Consider the following 24,363-nt stretch of genomic DNA (forward strand, 5'->3'; position numbering starts at 1 on the left):
TTGAAATTACTTCTGGATAGTCTTGGACATACCATTAATCAGAATTCTTCAAAATCTGAGGTTTTGCTGACACACAGTTCTCTTCAGTGAGTAGGGAAGTATTTTTAGCATCCAGTCTTAGTTTTCTTATAAAAATTAAAAGTAGGTTCCAGTGATACTGCTTTAAATAAAATATCTAGCTTTGGGGCTGGGAAGGTAGCTCAGTGATAGAGCGCTTGCTTTGCATGCCTGAGGCCCTGAGTTCAATTCCTTAGCACCACATAAGCAAAAAGAAAAAAGCCGGGAGTGGCGCTGTGGCTCAAGTGGTAGAGCGCTAGCCTTGAGCTGAAGAGCTGAGGGACAGTGCCCAGGCCCCACGACCGGACCCCCCTCCCCCCCCCCCAAAAAAAAATCTAGCTTTGAGGTGCTGTATTTTGGCCTACATGCTGAATAATATTTTCTCATTTGCTTTGTGACTTAACTTTTGTGACTAATCATTTTCTCATCATTAGAGGGAATTTTTAGAACTAAGCAAATTTCTGTGTAAGTTAAATTTATTTATGTATTATTTGCTGGTCCTTGGGCTTGAACTCAGCTTGGGCACTGTTCTTGAGCCTCTCTGTGCTCAAGGTGAGTGCTCTACAAGTTGATCCACAGCACCATTTCTGGCTTTTTTGAGTAGTTTATGGAGATAAGAATCTCACAGATGGGCTGGGAAGGTGGCTCAGTGGTAGAGCGCTTGCCTTGCAGGCCTGAGGCCCTGGGTTCGATTCCCCAGCACCACATAAGCAAAAAGAAAAAAAAGCCAGAAGTGGCGCTGTGGCTCAAGTGGTAGAGCGCTAGCCTTGAGCTGAAGAGCTAAGGGACAGCGCCCAGGCCCAGAGTTCAGGCCCCACGACCGGACCCAAAAAAAAAAAAAAAAAAGAATCTCACAGACTTTCCAGCCCAGGCTGGCTTCAAACCACTATCCTCAAATCTCAGCCTCCTGATTAGTTAGGGTTACAAGCATAAGCCACAGGCACAGGGCTTGATTGACTGAGTGATTGTCAGTTGTGGGCCTTGAACTCTGGGCTTGGGAGCTGTCCCTGAGCTCTTAAGCTCAAGGCTAGCACTGTACCATTTGAGCCACAGCACCACTTTGGTTCTCTGGTGGTTAATTGGAGATAAGAATCTCATGGACTTTCCTGCCCAGGCTAGTTTTGAACTGAGATCCTCAGATCTGAGCCTCCTGAGTAGCTAGGATTACAGGTGTGAGCCATCAGCACCCGGCGTTAAATTTATTTTTGGTTTTTGAGCATTGTACCTGATTTTAAGAGATTTTTTTTCTTTAGTTATTTTTCAAGTAGAGTCTTTCATTTTTGCCTGAGACAGTTCTCCAACCTGATACATACAGCCTCTTTTGGAGCTGGGATCATAATAGGCATACCTCAGCAACATCCAACTAAGGGTATATTTTCACATGTGTGTTTATGTGTGCATGCTAGTACTATTGCTTAAATTTGGGGCCTGGAACGCTGCTTTTTTACTCACAGCTGGCACTGTATCACTTGAGCCATACCTCAAACTACCTAAATACGATTTTTTTTCTTCTTTTTTGGGGAAGCTGGTCCTAGGGCTTGTACTCAGGGCCTGAGTTCAAGGCTTTTCTGCTGTAGCTAGCTTCAAACTACCTCAGATCTCAGTAGGCTGTAGTTTAGGATTACAGATGTGTGCTAGCAGTACCTGGGAACATTTTAAGCTAAATGTAATTGCTAAATTTTCTGTTACCAGCTTCAAATACAATTTGAAGGGGAAAAAGCAAAACACAGTAAAAATATTTCTTCAACCTGAGTACCCATCATCTTAGTTTCAGAATGCTGAGGAGGATTTTGATTCAAATCCAGCCCTGGCAGAATAATCTGTGAGATTTTATCTTCACTTTAAAAAGCAAAATGCCAGGGCCTCATGCATGCAAGGCAAGCGCTCTATCACTGAGCCACCCTCCCAGCAAAATGCCAGAGTAGAGGTATGGCTCACATGGTGGAATAGCTGGCTGTGAGCAAAAAAATGGAGTAGGAGCACAAGGCCTTGAGTTCAGGCCTTGGTACTCCCCTATCCCCAATTTAAAGAAAAAAGTCATAGCTAAGTGCTGTAATCATCTCCACTTGGAAGGTTAAGTTTGGGAAGATGGCAGTTCAAGGCCAGTCTGAACATGCACTTAAGATGCCTTCTCAGTCAATTGCTGTATGCAGTCATCCTAGCTGCCTGGGTAGCTGAGATCAAGAGAATTATGGTTCCATGTTAGACTGGACAGAAGAGTTACTGGTATTTCCATCAATGGAAGAAACTGGGTATGGTGACAGACACCTGTCATTCCACCTAGGATGAGAAGTGTCAAGCTAGTGGGTCAAAAGCAAAGCAAAACAAAAGAACAACCTACAGGCACCTGGGTTGCAGCCAGGTTCCACCCTGATCAAAATGTGGGAGCATAGCTGGGAGACAGTGGCTCCCTTCTATAATCCTAGTTACTCAGGAGGCTGAAATGTGGAGAATCAAGATGCAAAAACTATCTCCAATTACCTAGTAAAATGCTGAAAAACCATGGCTCAAGTGGTAGAGTACCAGCTGTGGGGGAAAAAAAGGCTAGAGAGAGTTTGAAGCTCTTCAAGTCCCTATATACTAGCACATACAAATAACCAGAGCAAGAAGAAAGGGCTGGCGTTATTGCTTAGTGATAGAGCACCTGCCTAGGAAGTGCAAGGCCCTGAGTTAAAACCCCAGTACTGTCCTCCCCCCACCCCCACCTAAATAAAGATTTCGTCAAAATATTAACATAGGACTGATAGCATTCTCAAGTGGTAGAGTGCCAGGCATGAGCAAGAAAGTTAAGCAACAGCCACGTCCTGAGTTCTTGTCTGGGTACTAACACACATGCCCAAATGAATAATAGTTTAGATGCCACTTTCACTTTTTTTTTAAAGCAACCACTGGAATACTCCAGATATATCGGTATTTGAGGAGACTTATAACATCGATCATATAGTATAAAAAGTTTAACAGAGTTGTTCAACTCAGAGTACTTTTTTTTCCTTTAGTGTTGCTGGGAATTGACACAGGACTTAGTACAAACGAGACAGGTGTTTTACCATGCCACTGAAAATGACACTTTTGTTCTTTGTGCCTGTATTTCTGATTCTGTTTCTTCTAAGAACGATACAGAAATTGCCATTCTTTTTTCTTTTTGCAATACTGGGGCTTGAACTCAGGGCCTCTTACTCTTGTTCACTTTTCTACTCAAGCTAGCATTCTACCATAGTACTTCTAACTCTTTTTTGGGGGGGTCAGTCATGGGCTTGAACTCAGGGCCTGGGTGCTGTCCCTGAGCCTCTTTGTGCTCAAGCCTAGCACTCTATCACTTGAACCACAGTGTCACTTTGGGTTTGTGAGTGGTTTATTAGAGATGAAACTTTTCTGCCTGGGCTAGCTTCAAACTGCAATCCTCAGATCTCAGCCTCTCTGATTAGCTAGGATAATAGGCTTGAGCACAACTCCAGCTTTTTGGCAGGAGTCTTAGTGACTTTTCTGCTGATACTAGCTTCAAACTTATCTTCCAGTTCTTTCTTACTCTCAGCTTCCTGGGTAGCTAAGATTATAGATGTGAGCCAGAGTCTTCCAACTTAATATTAAGTCAATGATAATAAATATTTTCAGTCATTGGGTTCTATCATATGGGCTTAGTTAGAAAAGAATCTGGAGCAGGGTGCTGGTGCCTCACACCTGTAATCCTATCTACACAGAAGTCTTAGATCTGAGGATTAAAGTTCAGACTAGGCAGAAAACTCTTGAAACTCAGCTCCAATTAAACACCAAAAAGCCAGAAATGCAGCTGTGGCTCAAGTGGAGGAGTGCTAGCCTTTAGCATAAAAGCTCAGGGACAATGCCTAGGCTCTCAGTTCAAGCCCCAGCCCTGGCACTAAAAGAAAAAAATAATCTTGAAGGCTGCAGCAGATTGTCCAAGGAGGTGTTTGATTCTAAGAAAGTTATCTTTGAATAAGTGACACTGAAAATGCTTTGTATTGTATTCTTTTTTGTTGGTCATGGGGCTTGAACTCGGGGTCTGGACGCTGTCCCTAAACTCTTTAGGTCAAGGGTAGTGTTCTACCACTTGGAGCCACAGTGCCACTTCTGGTTTTCTAGTGGTTAATTGGAGTTAAGGGTTGCATGGGGACTGTCCTGCCTGGGCTGGCCTTGAACTTCAATCTTCAGATCTCATCCTCATGAGTAGCTACGATTATAGGTGTGAGCCACCAGCACCTGGGTGTACTTTATTCTTATACAGAAAAAAGTTTGTATATGTTCACTATAGACACAGTACTCTTGTTAAAAAATTTTGACCTGAGTTTGGTTCATACTGTTGATGCAGACTCTTTGAATATAGACTGTACTGGTTTCATGTCTTTTGAATATCCATTGGTGAATTATATGGTAGTTCTATTTTTAATTTTTTTTTTTTTTTTTGGGTCCGGTCATGGGGCCTGAACTCTGGGCCTGGGCACTATCCCTCAGCTCTTCAGCTCAAGGCTAGTGCTCTACCACTTGAGCCACAGTGCCACTTCCGGCTTTTTTGTTTTTGCTTATGTGGTGCTGAGGAATCGAACCCAGGGCCTCTGGCATGCAAGGCAAGCACTCTACCACTGAGCCACCTTCCCAGCCCCTATTTTTAATTTTTTGAGGTACTTCCATACTGTTTCCATGATACTAATAATCTACATTCCAACGAACAGTCTGCAAGTGTTCCACATCCTTATCAGCAGTTGTTAACCATTTGTTTTTATGCCTACATGCATGTCTGTTTAAATGCATGGGCTTACTCCCACTTGCTGCTGGGGATCAAAACTCAGATTATTGCTTATGCTAGGCAAGCATTGCACCACTGAACACTAATAACTAGTCTGTGTTTGCCTTTTTTTTCAGTTGTGGGGCTTGAACTCTAGGCCTGGGTGCTCTCTGAGCTCTTCAGCTCAAGGCGAGCACTCTACCACTTGAGCCACAGTGCCACTTCTGGTTTTCTGGTGGTTAATTAGAGATAAGAGTCTCATGGACTTTCCTGCCCAGGCTAGCTTTGAATTGTCATCCTCAGATCTGAGCCTCCTGAGTAGCTAGGATTACAGGTGTGAACTACCAGTACTCGGCTATTATATCACTTTTGAGGAATACTTATTCAGGTCCTTTGTCTAGGTACTAATAAGGTTATTTATCTTTGTACTGTTGAATTATTTTTTATGTATGTTTTGTTTTTTGTGCCAGTTCTAGGGCTTGAACTCAGGGCCTGTGTACTATCCCTGTGCTTCTTTTTGGTCAAAATTAGTATTCTTTTTTTTTTTTTTTTTGTCATCAGTCCTGGGGTTTGAACTGTACCACTTGAGCCACAGTCCCACTTCCAGTTTTCTGAGTGGTTTATTGGAGATAAGAGTCTCATGGACTTTCCTGCCCAGGCTGGCTTTGAACTGCAATCCTCAGATCTCAGTCTCCTCTGAGTAGCTAGGATTACAGGCCCATCTCAAAGCTAGTATTCTACCACTTGAGGGACAGCTCCACTTCTGGCTTTTTTTGAGCAGTTTATTGGAAATAAGAGTCTTACTTACAGACTTCCTTCCCAGGTTGGCTTCTAACCTTGATCCTTAGATGTCAACCTCCAGAATATCTGGGATTACAGGTGTGAGTTACCAGCACCTGACTGGTTTTTTGTTGTTGTTTTGTTGGTCATGGGGCTTCAACTCTGGGCTTGGGCGCTGTCCTTCAGCTCTTCAGCTCAAGGTTAGCACTCTACCACTTGAGCCATAGTACCACTTCTTGTGGTTTATTGGAGGGAAGAGTCTCATGGACTTTACTGCCCTGGCTGGCTTTGAACCATGATCCTTAGAGCTCAGCTTCCTGAGTAGCTAGGATTACAGGTGTGAGCCACCAGCACCCAGGTTGTTTTGTGGTTGTTTTTTTGTTTGTTTGTTTTTTGGTTTTGAGTGATGGTCTCCTTGTGTAGCTAGCTAGTCTCAGTTGAGTTCAGCAGCACCACTGAAATTCCGTAGTAATTAAGTTCTCATGGAAAATGGATGGAAGGAAGCAAAATAATCTTGATTTCTCCTCACCCCCTTTAATGTCATTTTAGCTGCACTAGGTGTTCAGCAGCCATCACTTCTTGGAGCATCTCCTACCATTTATACCCAGCAGACTGCCTTGGCAGCAGCAGGCCTGACCACACAAACACCAGCAAACTATCAGTTAACACAAACTGCAGCATTACAGCAACAAGCTGCTGCTGCTGCAGCTGCATTGCAACAGGTGGGCTTTTAATAAGTTAATGTGTGACATAAACTATAAATCTGAGTAGCTAGAACAAGGAATATGTGACTATCTTAATGCTTTTTTTCATGGTAAAAGTTAACATGTAAGAAAAAATACTCTATATGCCTAGCATATATGGGAAAGTAGAATTACATACTGAAAATTCACATATTATTTGAAAAAAATTCAACTTTAGCTATTCTAGAAAGTTTGTTTTTGACTATATAATGCAAGAATGTCACTTTTGAGAATGTATAAAACTAACACATTTTTCATTGAATAACCTGACTTTTTTCATCTTTCAGCAATATTCACAACCTCAGCAGGCCTTGTATAGTGTGCAGCAACAGGTTAGTTTATATTTCCCATGCCAAATTTTTATTTATTTATTTTTTATTTATTTATTTATTTTTGGTCGGTCGTGGGGCTTGAACTCTGGGCCTGGGCGCTGTCCCTCAGCTCTTCAGCTCAAGGCAAGCACTCTACCACTTGAGCTACAGCGCCACTTCCGGTTTTCTGGTGGTTTATTGGAGATAGGAGTCCCACGGTCTCTCCTGCCCGGGCTGGCTTTGAACCTCGATCCTCAGATCTCAGCCTCCTGAGTAGCTAGGATTACAGGCGTGAGCCACCAGCGCCCGGCTTATTTATTTATTTTTTTACTGCTAATCCTGGGCCATGAACTCAGGACCTGGGCACTGCTGCTGAGCTTTTCTTGCTCAAGACTGGCACTGTACCACTTGAGTTACAGTTTCAATTCTGGCTTAATTGAGACTAGAGTTTCATAGACTTTCCCACCTGGGTTGGCTTGAAACTGTGATCTTCATATCAGCTTCTGGAGTTGCTTGAGTGGTGTGAGCCACTTGTCCCTGGTTAAAACTATTTTAAGCCAGGCATTGGTGGCTCAGGCCTACAATCCTACCTACTCAGGAGGCTGAGATCTGTGGATCACGGTTCCAAGCCAGCCCTGGCAAGAAAGTCTGTGAGACTCTTATCTCCAATAAACCACTCAGAAAATCGGAAGTAGTGCTGTGGCTCAAGTGGTAGAGCTCTGGAGCTGAAGAGCTGTGGGAAGTGCCCAGGCCAAGTTCAAGTCCCATGACCGACCTCCCCCACCCAAAAAAAATTGTTTTGAATTAGAACTGCTTATAGATTGTTATGCTTATATTTGTATTCTGTAGTTTATTTTTCATCCTTCACATCAGTTTGTTTTCTTTCTAGTAAACAAAAGATCTTACTGTTGCCATGAAGGTTATATCGCAATGTGTATATACTCATATACCTAGGTAACTGCCTAGGGCAAATCTGACCACTTAATAGGAGTGTGTCTCATTTTAGGCATATATATGAACTGGATGGCCAGGACTTTGTTTTTTTTTGTTTTGTTTTTTATTGTTTTTTTCCTTCCTTTTTTTTGATCAGTCATGGGCCTGGGCACTATCCCTGAGCTCTTTCTTTTCTACCACTTTGAGTCACAGCACCACTTCTGGTTTTCTGGTGGTTAATTAGAGAGGAGAGTCTCATGGTCTTTCCTGTATAAGCTGGCATTGAACTAGGATCCTCAGAAATCAGGTGTGAAACTTAATTAAATTTAGCTAAATGCTTGCTTTGGAACAAATTACAGATTTGCAGATGCTTAAAAAGTTATAGCTAGTCTTATAACAAATGGTATGTTATTTTTCATATATTAAAAAAAAAACTGTAGTGTTTAAGAGGCAATTTTCTGCTAGGCCTGATAGTACAGAACTATAATCATAGCTCTTGCCAAGAATAAGACAGGAGGATGGTAAATTCAAGGCTGGCTTGGACTTTTATCATAAAAGACTCATAATAGGGCTGGGAAGTTGGCTCAGTGGTAGAGTGCTTGCTTCCCATGCATGAGGCCCTGGGTTTGATTCCTCAGCACCATATAAGCAGAAAAAAGCTGGAAGTGGTGCGTGGCTCAAGTGGTAGGTGCTAGCCTTGAGCCTTGATCTGAAGAGCTGAGAGCCAGCACCCAGGCCCAGAGTTCAGCCCCCACGACCACCACCACCACCAACAACAACAAAAAAAGGCTCAATAAAATTAAAAGGTATGGCCTGGGAAGGTGGCTCAGTGGTAGAGTGCTTGCCTTGCATGCATGAGGCCCTGGGTTTGATTTCTTAGCACCACATAAGCAGAAAAGGTCAGAAGTGGCACCATGGCTCAAGTGATAATGCTGTAGCCTTGAGCTGAAGAGCTGAGGGACAGCGCCCAGGCCCAGAGTCCAGGTCCCACAACTAATCAAAAAAAAAAAAAAAAAAAAAAGCAAAAGGTATATTTTCTTCTTTTCTTTTTTTTCTTCTTTATTTTTTCTTTTTTGGCCAATCCTGGGGCTTGGATTCAGGGCCTGGGGACTGTAACTGAGTTTCTTTTGTTCAAGGCTAGCCACAGTGCCACTTCTAACTTTTCTGTTTATGTGGTGCTGAGGAATCAAACCCAGGGCTTCATGCATATTAGGCATTCTACCACTAAGCCACATTTCCGACCCTAAAAGGTATTTTTCTGTGAAGCAGTTCTGATTGATTATTTTTTATTTTTATTTCTTTCAGTTACAGCAGCCTCAGCAGACCATTTTAACACAGGTTAGTTTCCTGGGTTTTTAATTATTCATTTATTTTGATATCTGAATAAAGAGGACAACTGAAATTTTAATTCTATCCTATATCTTCATTCAAATTTCTGTGACTTTATATTGCTAAGTAAATATAGGAATGTGTTATGGTAGTTTGCGAGTTTTGCTTACATGCCAAGCTATTATAAAGTATGAAATCTTACTATAACTTAAAACTTTTTTTTGGCTTTTTCTGTAGTATTTGGGTTTGTACTTAGGGATTTGTGCTTCTTTCACATTATCTTTTTCCTTTTTTATTTTCGTTTTTAGTATTGGGGTATGAAATCTAGATCGCTCTCTAGGCAAGTGTCCTACTATTTGAATTATGCACCCTGTCTCATATTTTCTTTATAGGAAATAAAAGAATTTTTTATTTTTTGCATGTGTGGACTAGAGTTTTGAAGTGGGTCTCATGCTTTCTAGCCAGGCACCTCTAGCTTCTTTCTTGTATTTTTTGTTTGTTTGTTTGTTTTTGTTTTTTTGGTCAGTTATGGAGCTTGAACTCTAGGCCTGGGCACTGTCCCTCAGCTCAAGGCTAGCCCTCTACCACTTGAGCTACAGCACCACTTACAATTTTCTGGTGGTTTATTGGAGATAAGAGTATCATGGACCTGGGCGCAGGTGGCTCATGCCTGTAATCCTAGCTGCTCAGGAGGCTGAGATCTGAGGATCTTGGTTCAAAGCCAGCCCGGGGAAGGAAAATCCATGAAATTCTTTTTTTTTGGGGGGGGGGGGGGTCTAGTCATGGGGCCTGAACTCTGGGCCTGGGCGCTGTCCCTCAGCTCTTCAGCTCAAGGCTTGCTCTCTACCACTTGTGCCACAGCTCCACTTCTGGCTTTTTTCTTTTTGGTTATGTGGTGCTGAGGAATGGAACTAAGGGCCTAAGGCATGCAAGGCAAGCACTCTACCATACCTTCCCAGCCCCTGAAATTCTTATCTCCAATAAATCATTCAGAAAACTGGAAGTAGTGCAGTGGCTCAAGTGGTAGAGCGCTAGCCTTAAGCTGAGGTTCAACTTTCAGGCCCAGAGTTCAAGTCCCATGACCAACAATAATAAAAAATTGGCATGTTAGTGATTGAAGGTGTAGTGCAGAAGGAGAGACAATGCTTAACATTTATGAGGACCAGAAGTTTGTTGTTTTTTATTTTGTTTTGTTTTTTGCCAGTGCTGGAGCTTGAACTCAGGGCCTGGGCACTGTCCCTCAGCTCTTCAGCTCAAGGCTAATGTTCTACCATTTGAGCTTTAGCACCACTTCAGGCTTTTTCTTTGTATGTGCTACTGAGGAACCAAACCAGGACTTCATGCATGCTAGGGGCAAGCACTCCACCACTAAACCACGTTCTCAGCTCCTTGGTTTGTTTTTGATTTTTCTCTTTGCACTAGTGTTTGAGTGCAGGGCTTTGTGCTTACTATTCCTGGTGCTCTACTGCTTGAGCCACACTAATAGCCCTTTTATTTCTTTTTGTTGTTATTGGTTGTGGGGTTTGAACTCTGGGCCTGAGCTCTGTCCCTCAGCTCTTCAGCTCAAGGCTAGTATTCTACAACTTGAGCTTCAGTACCACTTCCGGTTTTCTGTTGGTTAATTGGAGGTAAGGGTCTCCTGGACTTTATTGCTGGTGCTGGCTTTGAACCGTGATTCTCAGATCTCAGTCTCCTGAGTAGCTAGGATTACAGGTTTGAGCCACCAGTGCTCACAATTTTGCTGATTACTATTATTTTTGCCAGTCCTGGGGCTTGAACTCAGGGCCTGGGTGCTGTCCCTGAATTCTTTCACTCAAGGCTAGTGCCCTGTGACTTGAACCACAGCTCTACCTCAGGCTTTTTTTTTTTTTTTGGGTCCGGTCGTGGGGCCTGAACTCTGGGCCTGGGCGCTGTCCCTCAGCTCTTCAGCTCAAGGCTAGCGCTCTACCACTTGAGCCACAGCGCCACTTCCAGCTTTTTTCTTTTTGCTTATGTGGTGCTGAGGAATCGAACCCAGGGCCTCAGGCATGCAAGGCAAGTGCTCTACCACTGAGCCATCTTCCCAACCCTACCTCAGGCTTTTTTAGTATTTAATTCTAGTTAAGAATCTTATGTAGGGCTGGGAAGGTGGCTCAGTGGTAGAGCGCTTGCCTTGAATGCCTGAGGTCCTGGGTTCCATTCCTTAGCACCACATAAGCAAAAAAAAAAAAAGAATATTATGTATTTTCCTGCCCAGCATCCTAATATCTCAGTCTCCTGAGTTGCTAGTATTATAGACAGGAGCCACTAGGCACTAGTGATTTTTATTTGGCGGGGGGGGGGGGGGGGGTGTCATGGGGCTTGAACTCTGGATCTGAGCACTGTCTCTCAGCTCTTCAGGTCCAGCTAGCGCTCTACCACTTGATCCACAGCACCACTTCCAATTTTCTGGTGGTTTATTGGAGATAAGAGTCTCACAGACTTCCTGCTGGGGCTGGCTTTAAGACACGATCCCCAGATCTCAGCCTCCTGAGTAGCTAGGATTACAGACTTGAGCCACCCGCACCTGGCTTGCCCCTAGATTTTAATGTATAGCATTACCATATGTTTGTGCACCCAACAGAATTTTGTCACATATTCTTTTAAGCCATTTTCTGCTTGCTAACTGTATAAAGACAAGATATGGGCTATATTTGGCCTAGAGACCATAGTTTCCTGACCTGGAATGTTTTCATGTTATGAAATTGTAATGAAATCTACTAGGCAGTTTTAAAAAGGAAATGACTTCCTCTCCCCCTCCCCCCCTTGCCAGTACTGGGGCTTGAGCTCAGTACCTGGGTATTGTCCCTTAGCTTTTTCACCCAAGATTGGTACTCTGCCACTTGAGCTACACTTCCACCCTGGTGTGTATGTGTGCACATGCATGCGTGTGCGTGTGTTCTTTTCTTTTGGTGCCAGTACCAAGGCTTGGTCTCAAAGCCTCACACTCTCTTTCCTAATGGCTGGCACTCTTCTGCTTAAGCTTTGAGTCCAGTTCTGATTAATTGGAGATTGAACCTTAAGGACTTTTCTGTCCAGGCTGACTTCATATTAAGATCCTCAGATCTTAGCCTCCTGAGTAGCTGGCATTACAGAGTGCCAGTAGCACCCAGTTGCTGGAGTGGATTTTGAATTTCTACTCAATAACTAAAATAATGTTTTTGAAACTTAGTATACCTTTTTTTTTTTGGTATGGACTATTAAAACACTTATTTAACTTGTTGATGAAATAGGTTGAAAATAATTTAGTTTTTCAGATTTGATTCTAACCAGTTATTTTATTTTATTTATTTATTTATTTTTGTCGGTCGTGGGGCTTGAACTCTGGGCCTGGGCGTTGTCCCTCAGCTCTTCAGCTCAAGGCGAGCGCTCTACCACTTGAGCTACAGCGCCACTTCCGGTTTTCTGGTGGTTTATTGGAGATAGGAGTCTCACGGTCTCTCCTGCCTGGGCTGGCTTTGAACCGCGATCCTCAGATCTCAGCCTCCTGAGTAGCTAGGATTACAGGCGTGAGCCACCAGCGCCCGGCTTTCTAACCAGTTATTTTAGTTTTTTACAAATTTTTATGTTAATGTTTTAATGTGATAATTGATTTTGTTTGCTAGCCAGCGGTTGCACTGCCTACGAGCCTTAGCCTGTCTACTCCTCAGCCTGCAGCACAGATAACCGTATCATATCCAACACCACGGTCCAGTCAGCAACAAACTCAGCCTCAGAAACAGCGAGTTTTCACAGGAGTGGTTACAAAGCTACATGATACCTTTGGATTTGTGGATGAAGATGTATTCTTTCAGCTTAGGTAAACTTTATTTGATGTTGGTAGATAGCTTCCTTTTTTAAAAAATTAAATTTATTTTTTAAAATTACCTTTACAAACGAGTTTCAATTTTTAACACGTCAGTTTATGAGTAAAATGTATCTTTATCAATGTCATCCTTTCTATCGGTCTCCTGACAGATTCATGTATTTGGTATAGAGTATTCAATTGTGGTGAGCATTTGTAGTTTAACTGTAATTTGTACGTATGTACTGGTCTTGGGGCTTGAACTACTGGACCTGCCCACTGCCTCTCGGCTTTTGTGCTCATAGTTTCATAGGCAGCGGGGTTTTGGTGTCTGTAATCCTAGTTATTCAGGAGGCTGAGATCTAAGGGTCATGGTTTAAAACCAGCCTGGGCGGGAAAGTCGCTGAGACACTTATCTTCAGTTAACCACCTGAAAACCAGAAGTGGGGCTGTGGTAGAGCACTAGCCTTGTGCAAGAAAACTCACGGACAGTACCTAGTCCCTGAATTCAAGCCCTATGACAAAAAAAAAAGTCTTACAGGTTTTACTTTCTGGGCTAGTTTCAAACCATGATCTTCAGATCTCAGCCTCCTAAGTAGCTAGGATTACTAGCATGACCTACTGGTGCTAGCTTGTACTTCTTTTTTAATCATTTAGTTTGCCTTATGTTTTTATCTCTGCCTTTGTTTGAGTATTAAATAACTGATGGTGAATTCCTTAAAATGTTTTATCAGAGTTAAGTGACATTTCTGTTGATACTCATGGATTTGGATGGGGGTTGAAATAGTATTAGGCTTTTGAAAATCTGACCTTGTGTTTGACATATCTGATGAGACAGATTGTTAACTTTTTTTTAGGCTAGTGCTCTACCACTTGAGCCACAGCACCACTTCAGGCTTTTTTCTTTTTGCTTATGTGGTGCTGAGGAATCGAACCCAGGGCCTCATGCATGCAAGGCAAGCGATCTACCTACCACTGAGCCACCTTCCCAGCCCCAGATTGTTAACTTTTTAATTGCATAATATTATGATCAAAAGATTGATGGAATAACATTCACAGTAGTACTTAAGTAGCTTAGTCGTGTAGCAAGAAACTTGAACTTCCTTAGATACTTCAAGTCTGTTTCTATTGATGTGCCTTAGGATTATTGTATTTGGGAAATATAATACTGTGCAAGATTTTTCTCTAGTTGGACTTCCTATTTTTCAAATCTCTGTCTTATTCAAAGCAAATCACACTCTAGGATTAGAAAAGTACTGTAAGGGCTGGGAAGGTAGCTCAGTGGTAGAGTACTTGCCTTGCACGCATGAAGCCCTGGGTTCCATTCCTCAGCACCACATAAGCAGAAAAAGCCAGAAGACGTGCTGTGGCTCAAGTGGTAGAGTGATAGCCTTTAGCTAAAGAGCTGAGGGACAGCTGGGCGCCCCGGTGGCTCACACCTGTAATCCTAGCTACTCTGGAGGCTGAGATCTGAGGATCACGGTTCATAGCCAGCCTGGGCAGGAAAGTCCATGAGACTCTTATCTCCAATAAAACCACTAGAAAACTGGAAGTGGCGCTGTGGCTCAAGTGGTAGAGTGCTTGCCTTGAGCTAAAGAGCACAGGGATAGCGCCCAAGCCCAGAGTTCAAGCCCCACGACCGACACACCACCACCACCCCCCCCCCCCAAAAAAAAAGAGCTGAGAGACAGTGCTGAGGTCCAGAGTTCAGGCCCTATGACTGACAAAAAAGAAAAGTACTGTAGACTGGGGGACATAATACTGTTTGTTTATAGAAGGTAAAACATGCCAGGCACCAGTGGCTCACGCCTGTAATCCTAGTTACTCAGAAGGCTGAGATCTGAGGATCATGGTTCAAAGCCCACCAAGACAGGAAAGTCCATGAGACTCTTATCTCCAATTAACCACCAGAAAACTGCTATGGCTCAAGTGGTAGAGCACTCACCTGGAGCTCAAGAGCTTAGGGACAGTATCCAGGCCCAGAGTTCAAGCACCACAAACACAAAAAAGAAAAAAAAAAGGTAAAACATTAGTTTTGATTTTTTGTTTTTTTGTTTTTTATTTGTATTAGACTAGTCCTGGGGCATGAAGTCAGGGCCTGGGTACTGTCCCTGAGCTTTCTTGCTCAAGGCGCTCTATTCCTTGAGCCACAAATCCACTTCTGTTTTTTGGGGGGTCCTTAATTGTAAATGAGTCTCACAGACTTTCCTCCCTAAAGTGGCTTTGGACACTATTCCCCAGATTTCAGCTTCATGAGTAGCTAAAATGGCAGGTACAAGCCCTGTGCCCAGCTCAGTTTTGAAGATTTTTCAAGCCTCTTGTTTGGGGGACGGAGGGTAGAGTGTAGGGAGAGGTGGAGACAGTTGTGGGGTTTGAAATCTGGGCATTCCATGTGATAGACAGTCACTACACTACTTGATCCAAGACCTCAGCCAATAATGTACTTTCTTAAAAAGCTTGCTAGGAAGCCAGGCACCAGCAACTCACACCTGTAATCCTAGCTACTCAGGAGGCTGAGATATGAGGATTGCAGTTCAAAGCCAGCCCAGGCAGGAATGTCCTTGAGACTCTTATCTCTAATTAACCGTCAAAAAAATGGGAAGTGGAGCTGTGGCTCCTGTGGTAGAGCACTTGCCTTGAGCTGAAGAGCTGAGGGCCCCAGGCCCAGAGTTTCAGCCCCATGATTGACCAAAAAAAAACTTGCTAGGCTTTCATTTCAGGTATATACTTTAAATACTATGCATATAGTATTATAAATGCTTGTTCTTTTGTATAAATTTTTGTATATGTGGGAACTTCTTTTAATTGAGTTTCTGTTTTTTTTCTAGCGCTGTCAAAGGGAAAACCCCCCAAGTGGGTGACAGAGTATTGGTTGAAGCTACTTATAATCCTAATATGCCTTTTAAGTGGAATGCACAAAGAATACAAACACTACCAAATCAGGTACATGAAACAATCATGTTAGTATAAAAACTTGATAATTGAGTCTTCTGATTACAAGAGAGTTTATTTTTTCTTTCTTTTTTTTTCTTTTTTTAATTTTTCCCCCCTTAAGAATCAGTCCCAAACTCAGCCTTTACTGAAGACTCCTCCTGCTGTACTTCAGCCAATTGCACCACAGACAACATTTGGTGTTCAGGCTCAGCCCCAGCCTCAATCACTTCTACAGGCCCAGATTTCAGCAGCTTCTATTACACCACTGTTGCAGACTCAGCCACAGCCTCTCTTACAGCAGCCACAGCAGAAAGGTATTGTATTCAGTATGTCTTTTCTTTTTGTTTCTGCCCAACGTAAAATGATACAAGTTATAATGATTATATACTTTTAGTTATGAAAACCTGAAAGGAAACTTAAATGTCCTTAATGTATTTCAGAAGAAGTGTGTTTTACTTTACTTAAGAGTGATGAGAACAATTTCAGGGATATAGAAATCTAAAGATAACACTTTATAGACTTGATTCCTTTTTTTCCGCTTCCATCAGAAATTTGTTGTGATCCTTCTACTTCAGCTTCCCCAGTTCTGGGATTATGTATCACCACTATCACCACTCCTAACTTGAAAGGTGAATGTGAGTGTGAGTTTGTGTGTGTGTATCTGTGTGTGTGTGTGAGTGTGTGTGCATGGCAGTATTAGAGCTCGAACTCATGTCTAGAACACTCTTAGTTTTTCACTCAAGGCTGATGTTCTACCACTTGAGCCTATACTTCTGGCTTTTTTTCTGGTCAATTGGAGATGTGTCTTATAGACTTTCCTGCCTGTTCTGGCTTTGAACAGCGATTCTCAGATTTTAGTCTTGTAAGTAGTTTAGGCTTATAGGCATAAATCATCAGTGCCCAGCTCTCCATTGCTTTCTTTTACAGTTAGTCCCAGGGAACATGTTACTAAATTGAAAACTGCTTGTATGTTTCCAAGGTAACATTTTGTTTTTTTAGGAGACAGGTAATTGAGTTTTTCCTGACACAAATTGCCAAGCAGAACTTCAAATGATCACTATAAAGCTGGGGCATGGCTCAAGTGGTATGCCCCATGATCCAACCCTAGTTACCTCTCCCAAAAAAAGAGAAGAAAGAACACAATAGTGCATTACATACAAGGAATTAATATCTTCATCATAAAGTAGTAACAGAATAATAGTCTTATCTATAGAATGGTGAATGTCATATATCATGTTAATGGGAAGAATGAATTTATGCTTCATATTCATGTTTCTTACTTTGTGAAATGTAGTACTTCTGTTTACCTTAGAGAACTTTAAAGACCTTTAAACCTTTAAAATAATGAGATTAATCATATTTTAAAGAAAAATATCTTCATTCCTTGCACAATGATGAAATGTTGAAAGTGAACATTTTAAATCTTTGATTATGAAGGACTCATATTTGTCCATAATTATTTTAAATTTGTACTGTACCTAGGAAGTAGAAAATAAAACATAAATGTGTTTTTAAACTTTCAATTTTGGGAAATACTCATGAAGTAATACATTGTCAGCTTCAATAATAGTAAATTTTCCTAACTTTAGTTAAACAGTTTTAGTGATTCCAGTTATTTGGCTGGCTCTGTAATTCAACCATGTAATTAATGCTATTGAACTTTTTTTAACAAGTTAAATTTTTTTCTGTATCTTTCAAAGCTGGTTTATTGCAGCCTCCTGTTCGCATAGTTTCACAGCCCCAACCAACACGAAGGTTAGATCCACCTTCTAGATTTTCAGGAAGGAATGACAGAGGGGATCAAGTACCTAACAGGAAAGATGACCGAAGGTATGTTGTAAAAATGCCCTAGGATGGTGGAGAGGACTGCACAAAAATGTGAAGTACTAGTATCACTGAACTGTACACTTAGAAATGGTAAAGATGGTAAATTGTATAACATATATTGCCACAATTTAAGAGTTTTCTGTGAAATTTTGTTTACATTACCTAGTAAATGTATCTCATTAAAGAACTCTTCCATAATACTAAAAGTATTACTAATTTAAAAATAATTTGCTTTAAGTCGTGAAAGGGAGAGAGAAAGACGTAGATCCAGAGAAAGATCACCTCAGAGGAAACGTTCCCGGGAGAGATCTCCTCGAAGAGAGAGAGAGCGATCACCTCGGAGAGTTCGACGTGTTGTTCCACGTTACACAGTGCAGTTTTCCAAGTTTTCTCTAGATTGGTAGGTTCTTTTTCTTCCAGTTATTTATTAAATTATTAGTCACATAGTTTAACTTGGTATACAGTGTGGTATTAGCTTTTCTTCAAAATTCACTTACTGATATTTAGTGTGTTTGCTTAAGGGCACAAATGTAATTTGAAATTATTTTCTTGACAGAGCATTATTTTTCTATACCACTAATAATACCAGTTATTAGTTTGGTGCTGATGGCTCATGCTTATAGCTTATATAGCTATAGCTACTCAGGAGGCTGAGATTTGAGGATTGCAGTTTGAAAGCAGCCCTAGTGGGAAAGTCCATGAGACTCTGATCTCCAGTTAATCACCAAAAAGTTGGAAGTAGAGCTGTGGCTCAAGTAGTAGAGTGCTACTCTTAGCAAAACAGCTCAGGGATAGCACCTAGGAAACAAATTCAAGCCCCAGATCAGGCATGGGGGAAAAAAAGAATGCCAGTTACTTCAGAAGGAGGCTTCTAGAGGAAATTCTTTCATAATAACATTGTTCCTTAAAGTTAATATCATTTAAGATCCAGGTCTATTGATTAATGTTAAATTTTTGAATAATCTTTTGTAGTAAAATAATAAACCAATTGGTCTTTAGCTATGGCAGTGTACTGTAATATAGAAACAGACATATAATGTGTGTTTGTATATCTCATATAAATAACATTATTCAGACTTTGAAATGAAACATTGGAGCAGATTACTAAGAAGTTCTGACCATATGCTTAATTTCATATCAACTTGGAGAATTACTGCTAGTAAGTTGCATTTATAATCTAAAGCACTTAATACCCAGCATGTGGCAATTACAGATTTTCCATAAAATGATGATACTGGATATTTTGGCAGCTATGAATAGATTGATTGTTGGAAAAAAATTGCCAGTATAATAAGAAAAATTTTAAAACAGTGGTCAATGCATTTTATTGGCTTTTTTCTGTAATCCAAGCTACTCTGGAGGTAGAGATCAGAAGGCTTGTAGTTCAACACCAATTCTGGCAAAATGTTAATGAGATGCCCAGCTTAACAAGAAGTTAGGGATGAGGACTCCTGCCTGTAAGCTAGCCTTTTGAGTGGCTGTAAATTTAATTTTCTGTCTACTGAATGTTGGATTATAGTTGTGTACCATCATGTTCAGCTATGAGAAACTGAGCTTTAACCCACTGTTACCAATATTAAGTGCTATTCTGAGAAGAGTAGGTACAAAGGATATGAAATTTAGTAGTTTTCGAGCTTTTTAAAAAGTTAGACCTTCATAGTTCACTTAACTCCTTTTAAGTCAATCCCTATCCAGCTAATCCCCATTTTAAACTTTCATCTCTAGTTGTGGAAATGAAAGTTTTCTTATATGATTATAATAGATGGCATTATATTTTTGAAGAAATAATATAATGACAATATAGTTAGCTTTTCATCAATGGTTGTTTTCCACTTTATTTCTTAAGCTTTTGTTTGTTCATTTGTTTATTTTTTGTCAGTCGTGGGCCTTGAACTCTGGGCCTGAGAGCTGTCCCTCATCTCTTCAGCTCAAGACTAGCGTTCTACCACTTGAGCTACAGCACCACTTCCGGTTTTCTGGTAGCTTATTGGAGATGAGTTTCACGGACTTTCCTGCCTGGGCTGGCTTCGAACTGCGATCCTCAAATCTCAGCCTCCTGAGTAGCTAGGATTACAGGCGTGAGCCACCGGTGCCTGGCTTCTTGAGTTTTGTTTTTTTGTTTTTTGGGTCCGGTCGTGGGACCTGAACTCTGGGCCTGGGCACTGTCCCTTAGCTCTTCAGCTTAAGGTTAGCGCTCTACCACTTGAGCCACAACACCACTTCCAGCTTTTTTCTTTTTTCTTATGTGGTGCTGAGGAATCGAACCCAGGGCCTCTTCCATGCAAGGCAAGCGCTCTACCACTGAGCCACCTTCCCAGCCCTTCTTAAGCTTTTAATTGGTACCTCTCCACCTTTTCCCAGATGGATTTACCTTTGTCTATCCTTTGAAGGTTTTGCTTCTTAGTAAAATGGAAGTCATCTTTAAAAATACCTGCCAGATTTTAAAAGGCAAAAACTTTACCCTCTTTATTAGTAAGCAAGTATATGTCATAATCTTTCACATAGTAAGGGCCATGAGGAATGTGGATATTCCAAATAACATTTGGGTTTTGCTTTCACATGGATTTATTTACTTTATTTATTTATTGGATGTATGTATGAGCTAGGAGCTTACTGTAGAGTAAAAAAAATTTTTTTTCCCCCAGCTGTGGGGCTTAAACTTAGGGCTTGGGCACTATCCCTAAGTTTCTTTTTGCTCAAGGCTAGCACTCTACCACCAGCCACAGAGCCACTTCTGGCTTTTTCTGTTAATGTGGTACTGAGGAATTGAATGAACCCAGAGTTTCATGCATCCTAGGCAAGCACTCTTCCACTAAGCCACATTCCCAGCTCCCAGTATTGTATTTTTTATTCATTGTATAAATTTGATTGAGGGGCACTCAGATACTAATTGGGTATGTACTGTTATCCTTATATGCATTTTGTTGGTGGTGGTTGTGGGGCTAGAATGCTGGGACTGGGTACAGCCCCTGAGCTCTTCAGCTCAAGGCTAATGCTCTACCACTTGAGCCACAGCACCACTTTGGTTTTCTGGTGGTTTTATTGGAGATAGGAATCTCACAGACTTTCCTGCCCAGTCTGGCTTTGAACTGAGATTCTCAGATCTCAGCCTCTTGAGTAGCTAGGATTATAGGCATGAGCCACAGATGCCCAACTGCATTTCTTTTATGAACTGTAATGTTTTCAATTAATGCATACTTTAACTGAGGCAGAACTGCTTTTGTTCTGTTCTCTGGAGTTGGGTTACAGTTAATTCATTTGGAAGGGTCTTATCTAAAGAATTACAAGGTAGACATAGAAATCGAAGAGTAAAAGTAGCACTTAAAATGTATTCAAAACTCAAAAAAGTGAGTATACAAATTACTGGTTCCAGGGTTTGAACTCTGTGCCTTGTGGTTGCTCAGCTTACTTGCTTGCTTTACTAGTGAGCCATGCCTTCAGTCTGGTTTTTTGCTGCTAATTTTTGGAGATGGAGTCTTTTAGGCTTATTTTGCTTAGTCTGGCTTTGAACTATAGTCTCTGAATCTCAGCCTCCTGATTAGCTAGGACACTGGCACTTGGCCATAAATATGATAGTCACATGTTTTTCTGCAGATATATAGCTTGTTAATATTTGTCCATTTTCATCTTGCTGATTTTTATGTTGGGTTATATATTTAGCTTCAGTATGAAATGAATGTTTGTAAATCCTTTGGTATTAAGGCTGTTCATTACTTTATCTGTTTTTCAGTCCTAGTTGTGACATGATGGAACTAAGGCGCCGTTATCAGAATTTATATATACCTAGTGACTTTTTTGATGCTCAGTTTACATGGGTGGATGCTTTCCCTTTGTCAAGACCATTTCAGCTGGGAAATTACTGCAATTTCTATGTAATGCACAGAGAAGTAGAATCTTTAGAAAAAAATATGGCCATTCTTGATCCACCGGATGCTGACCACTTATACAGTGCAAAGGTTTGTATTCCACCACCATATAACAGCTTGACTTTTTATTAGTTATTAGTGATAAGACAATATATGGGACATTTTTAGGAACTAGTGATTAGGTAAAAGACCTGAATACCTAAGTTTTTCTTCTTTGCCTGATTGTATCTTGGCTATTTACACAATTTAAATTTTTTGTTGTTGGTGGTGGTGGGGCCTGAACTCTGGGCCTGAGCTCTTCAGCTCAAGGCTAGCACTCTATCATTGAACCACAGCGCCACTTCCAGCTTTTTCTGCTTATGTGGTGCTGAGGAATCGAACCCAGGGCCTCATGCATGCAAAGCAAGCACTCTGAGCCACCTTCCCAGCCCCCACAATTTAATTTTAATTTAATTTCTCTATCCCAAATCTGAAGCTATAAAACAGTACCTATTGTTTTAAACATTTCAGACTTCATAGAAATTGAGTGTTACATATGCCTTCCTATAGCCTAAGATAAAAATTTAATATTGGGTGAATGTACTACATAATAGTCTTCAGAGAGGCTGGGAAGGTGGCTCAGTGGTAGAGCATTTGCCTTGCATACCTGAGGCCCTGGGTTCAATTCCTCAGCACCACATAAGCAAAAAAAAAAAAAAGAAAGAAAGCCGGAAGTGGCGCTGGGCTCAAGTGGTAAAGCGCTAGCCTTGAGCTGAAGAGCTGAGGGACAATGCCCAGGCCCAGAGTTCAAGCCCCATGACTGGACCAAAAAAAAAAAACATAATAGTCTTTAGAGTGATACCAAGTATGTTGCTTAGCATTAGTTTCCTCTCTTCCTTCCCCTTCCTCTTTCTTACTTCCTTTCCCCCTTCCCCTTTCCTTTCTTTATTCCTTTCTCTTTTCCCTCTCCTCTGTTCCCTTTCCCCCACCTACTGCAGGTTGAGTTCAGGGCTTCTCACTTACCAGGCAGTAGGATCTCCATCATCACTCACCACTGAACCCCATCTCCAGCCGCATACCCATGTGTGTGTGTGTGTGTCTGTCTGTCTCCCCTTCCTCTCCTACCTCCCTCCCTTTTTTGTGCTTAATTGGAGATAAGAGTTTCACTGTCTTTACTACAGGAGCTGGCTTCAAAATTTATTCTCAGATCTCAGCCTCCTCAGTAGCTAGGTTTATAGGTGTGTCCACTGGTGCCTCCAGCCTGTTTTGTTGTGCTGGTAATTTTTAAGGTAGGGTCTTGCTTCCTCCCTGAGGGTGAGCCTGAGCTACCATCCATTTGCTTGCTTTTGTTTTATTTATGTATGTAAATAAAGGATCTTGAACTCTAGGGTCTGGGCATTCTCTTAGTTTTTTTGCTCAAGGTTGGTACTCTGCCACTTGAGCCATACCTCCACTTCTAGCTTTTTGCTGCTTAACTTCCAAAGATGAGAGTCTCACTTTTCTGTTGGCTTGTCCCTGATCTTAGCTTCCTGAAAAGCTAGGATTACAGGCATGAGCCACTGGCATCCAGCTTTACCTGCTTTGTATGCAGCTGTGCTCAACATCTTTGCATTGAGGTATAATCTCATAGACTTTTTCTTTAATCTTAATCTTTGTAGTCTTCGCCCCCTAACCAACTAGCATTATATGTATGAGCCACCAGTGATAAGCTTGGGGTGGGGTTTTTATTGGTTTTGTTTTCTGTTTTTTGGTGTGCATGTGTGTGCTTGTGTACACTCGTGCACATGCTAGCACTGGAGCTTGATTTCAGGCCTAATACTCTCTTTTGGCTTTTTTCACTCAAGGTTAGTGCTATACTTCCATTTCCAGCTTTTTCTGATTAACTAGAAATAAGCATCTCATGGATTTTTCTGCTCAGACTGGTTCATACACTGACCCTCAGATCTTTGCTTCCTGAGTAACTAGGATTATAGGCATAAGTAAATGACAACATTAAGATTTCAGCTTCCTGAGTACCTAGCATTCAGGTGTGAGCCACCAGTGCCTGGCTGATTTTGTTTTTTGTTTGTTTTTGGAACATTTTGTTATATACCTTATAGCTAATCTGGAATTCATGATTCTCCTGCCTAAACCTGCGTAGTAGTAGATTACAGACTTGAGCCATTGTACCTAGCAGCTTTCTTCTGTTTTAAAACATGGATCTAAAAGTCATGTTTTGAAAAGTTAAAGCTTTATAAGGTATCTAATGCCATTTTAAAATAGCATTATATTCCATTTTAGTTTTTAAAAACAATCTAATATGTAAGTTAGTAAGTTTAGTAGTACTTCTCATTCTTTTACATTGCTTTAGACTTTTGACAGGATTGAATTGTTTGACTATAATAGGTAATGCTGATGGCTAGCCCTAGTATGGAAGATTTGTATCATAAGTCATGTGCTCTTGCTGAAGACCCACAAGAACTTCGAGACGGATTTCAGCATCCTGCTAGACTTGTTAAGGTATAATGAAACATTTATCTTAATTTTAGGTGTATATTCATTTATCTTAGTTTTTTGGGGTTTTTTATGTGTGTGTATGTGTACATAATTTTAAAACTTCATTTTTTAATGATTTTAAATATTCTTAAAGCAACGTGTTTTTAATTTTATGAAAAGTTTTAATATTAAGGTACAGTGCTAGCCTTGAGCACAGAGAGGCTCAGGGACAGTGCCTAGGCCCTGAGTTCAAGCTCCAGGACTAACAAAAACAAAATAAAATATTATGAAGGTACAAGTAAGTCAGTCATGTAGCTGTTTTTCTTATTGCTGATTATGACTAGATCTTATTTTACATAACTAATTTGTTATTTTGATGTATTTGTAGTAAAGTGTTAATGATAATGGGATTCAGTTTTTTTGGATGCTGTTCAAGTTCAAATTATAGCTTGTTTTTTTTAAATAGCTCTTTATTATGAAGTATTTTAAGGATGAGTTATGATGTGTAAATCCTATTCCATTGCTGAAATGCAGTGTGGAAAACAATGAACTCTGAACTCTTCCTTGACTAACAGATACCAGAGGTAGT

The 24,363-nt window shown here is 41.0% G+C and overlaps 1 protein-coding gene and 1 non-coding gene across 4 annotated transcripts in view; both read left to right on the plus strand.

The window, feature by feature from the left end:
* Ccar1 (cell division cycle and apoptosis regulator 1) overlaps positions 1-24,363 on the plus strand; it is a 49,285-nt gene that overhangs the window by 2,411 nt on the left and 22,511 nt on the right. For all 3 annotated transcript variants that reach the window (XM_042696315.1, XM_042696317.1, XM_042696318.1), the window contains exons 3-12: positions 6,125-6,297; positions 6,606-6,650; positions 8,868-8,900; positions 12,515-12,708; positions 15,522-15,636; positions 15,749-15,941; positions 17,328-17,457; positions 17,693-17,854; positions 21,185-21,410; positions 23,685-23,798. In XM_042696315.1, the coding sequence (XP_042552249.1) occupies positions 6,125-6,297; positions 6,606-6,650; positions 8,868-8,900; positions 12,515-12,708; positions 15,522-15,636; positions 15,749-15,941; positions 17,328-17,457; positions 17,693-17,854; positions 21,185-21,410; positions 23,685-23,798 (1,385 nt within the window). The remainder of the gene's footprint in view (positions 1-6,124; positions 6,298-6,605; positions 6,651-8,867; positions 8,901-12,514; positions 12,709-15,521; positions 15,637-15,748; positions 15,942-17,327; positions 17,458-17,692; positions 17,855-21,184; positions 21,411-23,684; positions 23,799-24,363) is intronic.
* Positions 24,268-24,334, plus strand: LOC122122392. Its single transcript, XR_006150153.1, has one exon. It is a non-coding gene; the product is annotated as a small nucleolar RNA SNORD98 (small nucleolar RNA).

This window comes from Dipodomys spectabilis, unplaced genomic scaffold (assembly GCF_019054845.1).
Source record: "Dipodomys spectabilis isolate Male_0828 unplaced genomic scaffold, ASM1905484v1 ptg000207l, whole genome shotgun sequence".
In the NCBI taxonomy this organism is placed as follows: domain Eukaryota; kingdom Metazoa; phylum Chordata; class Mammalia; order Rodentia; family Heteromyidae; genus Dipodomys; species Dipodomys spectabilis.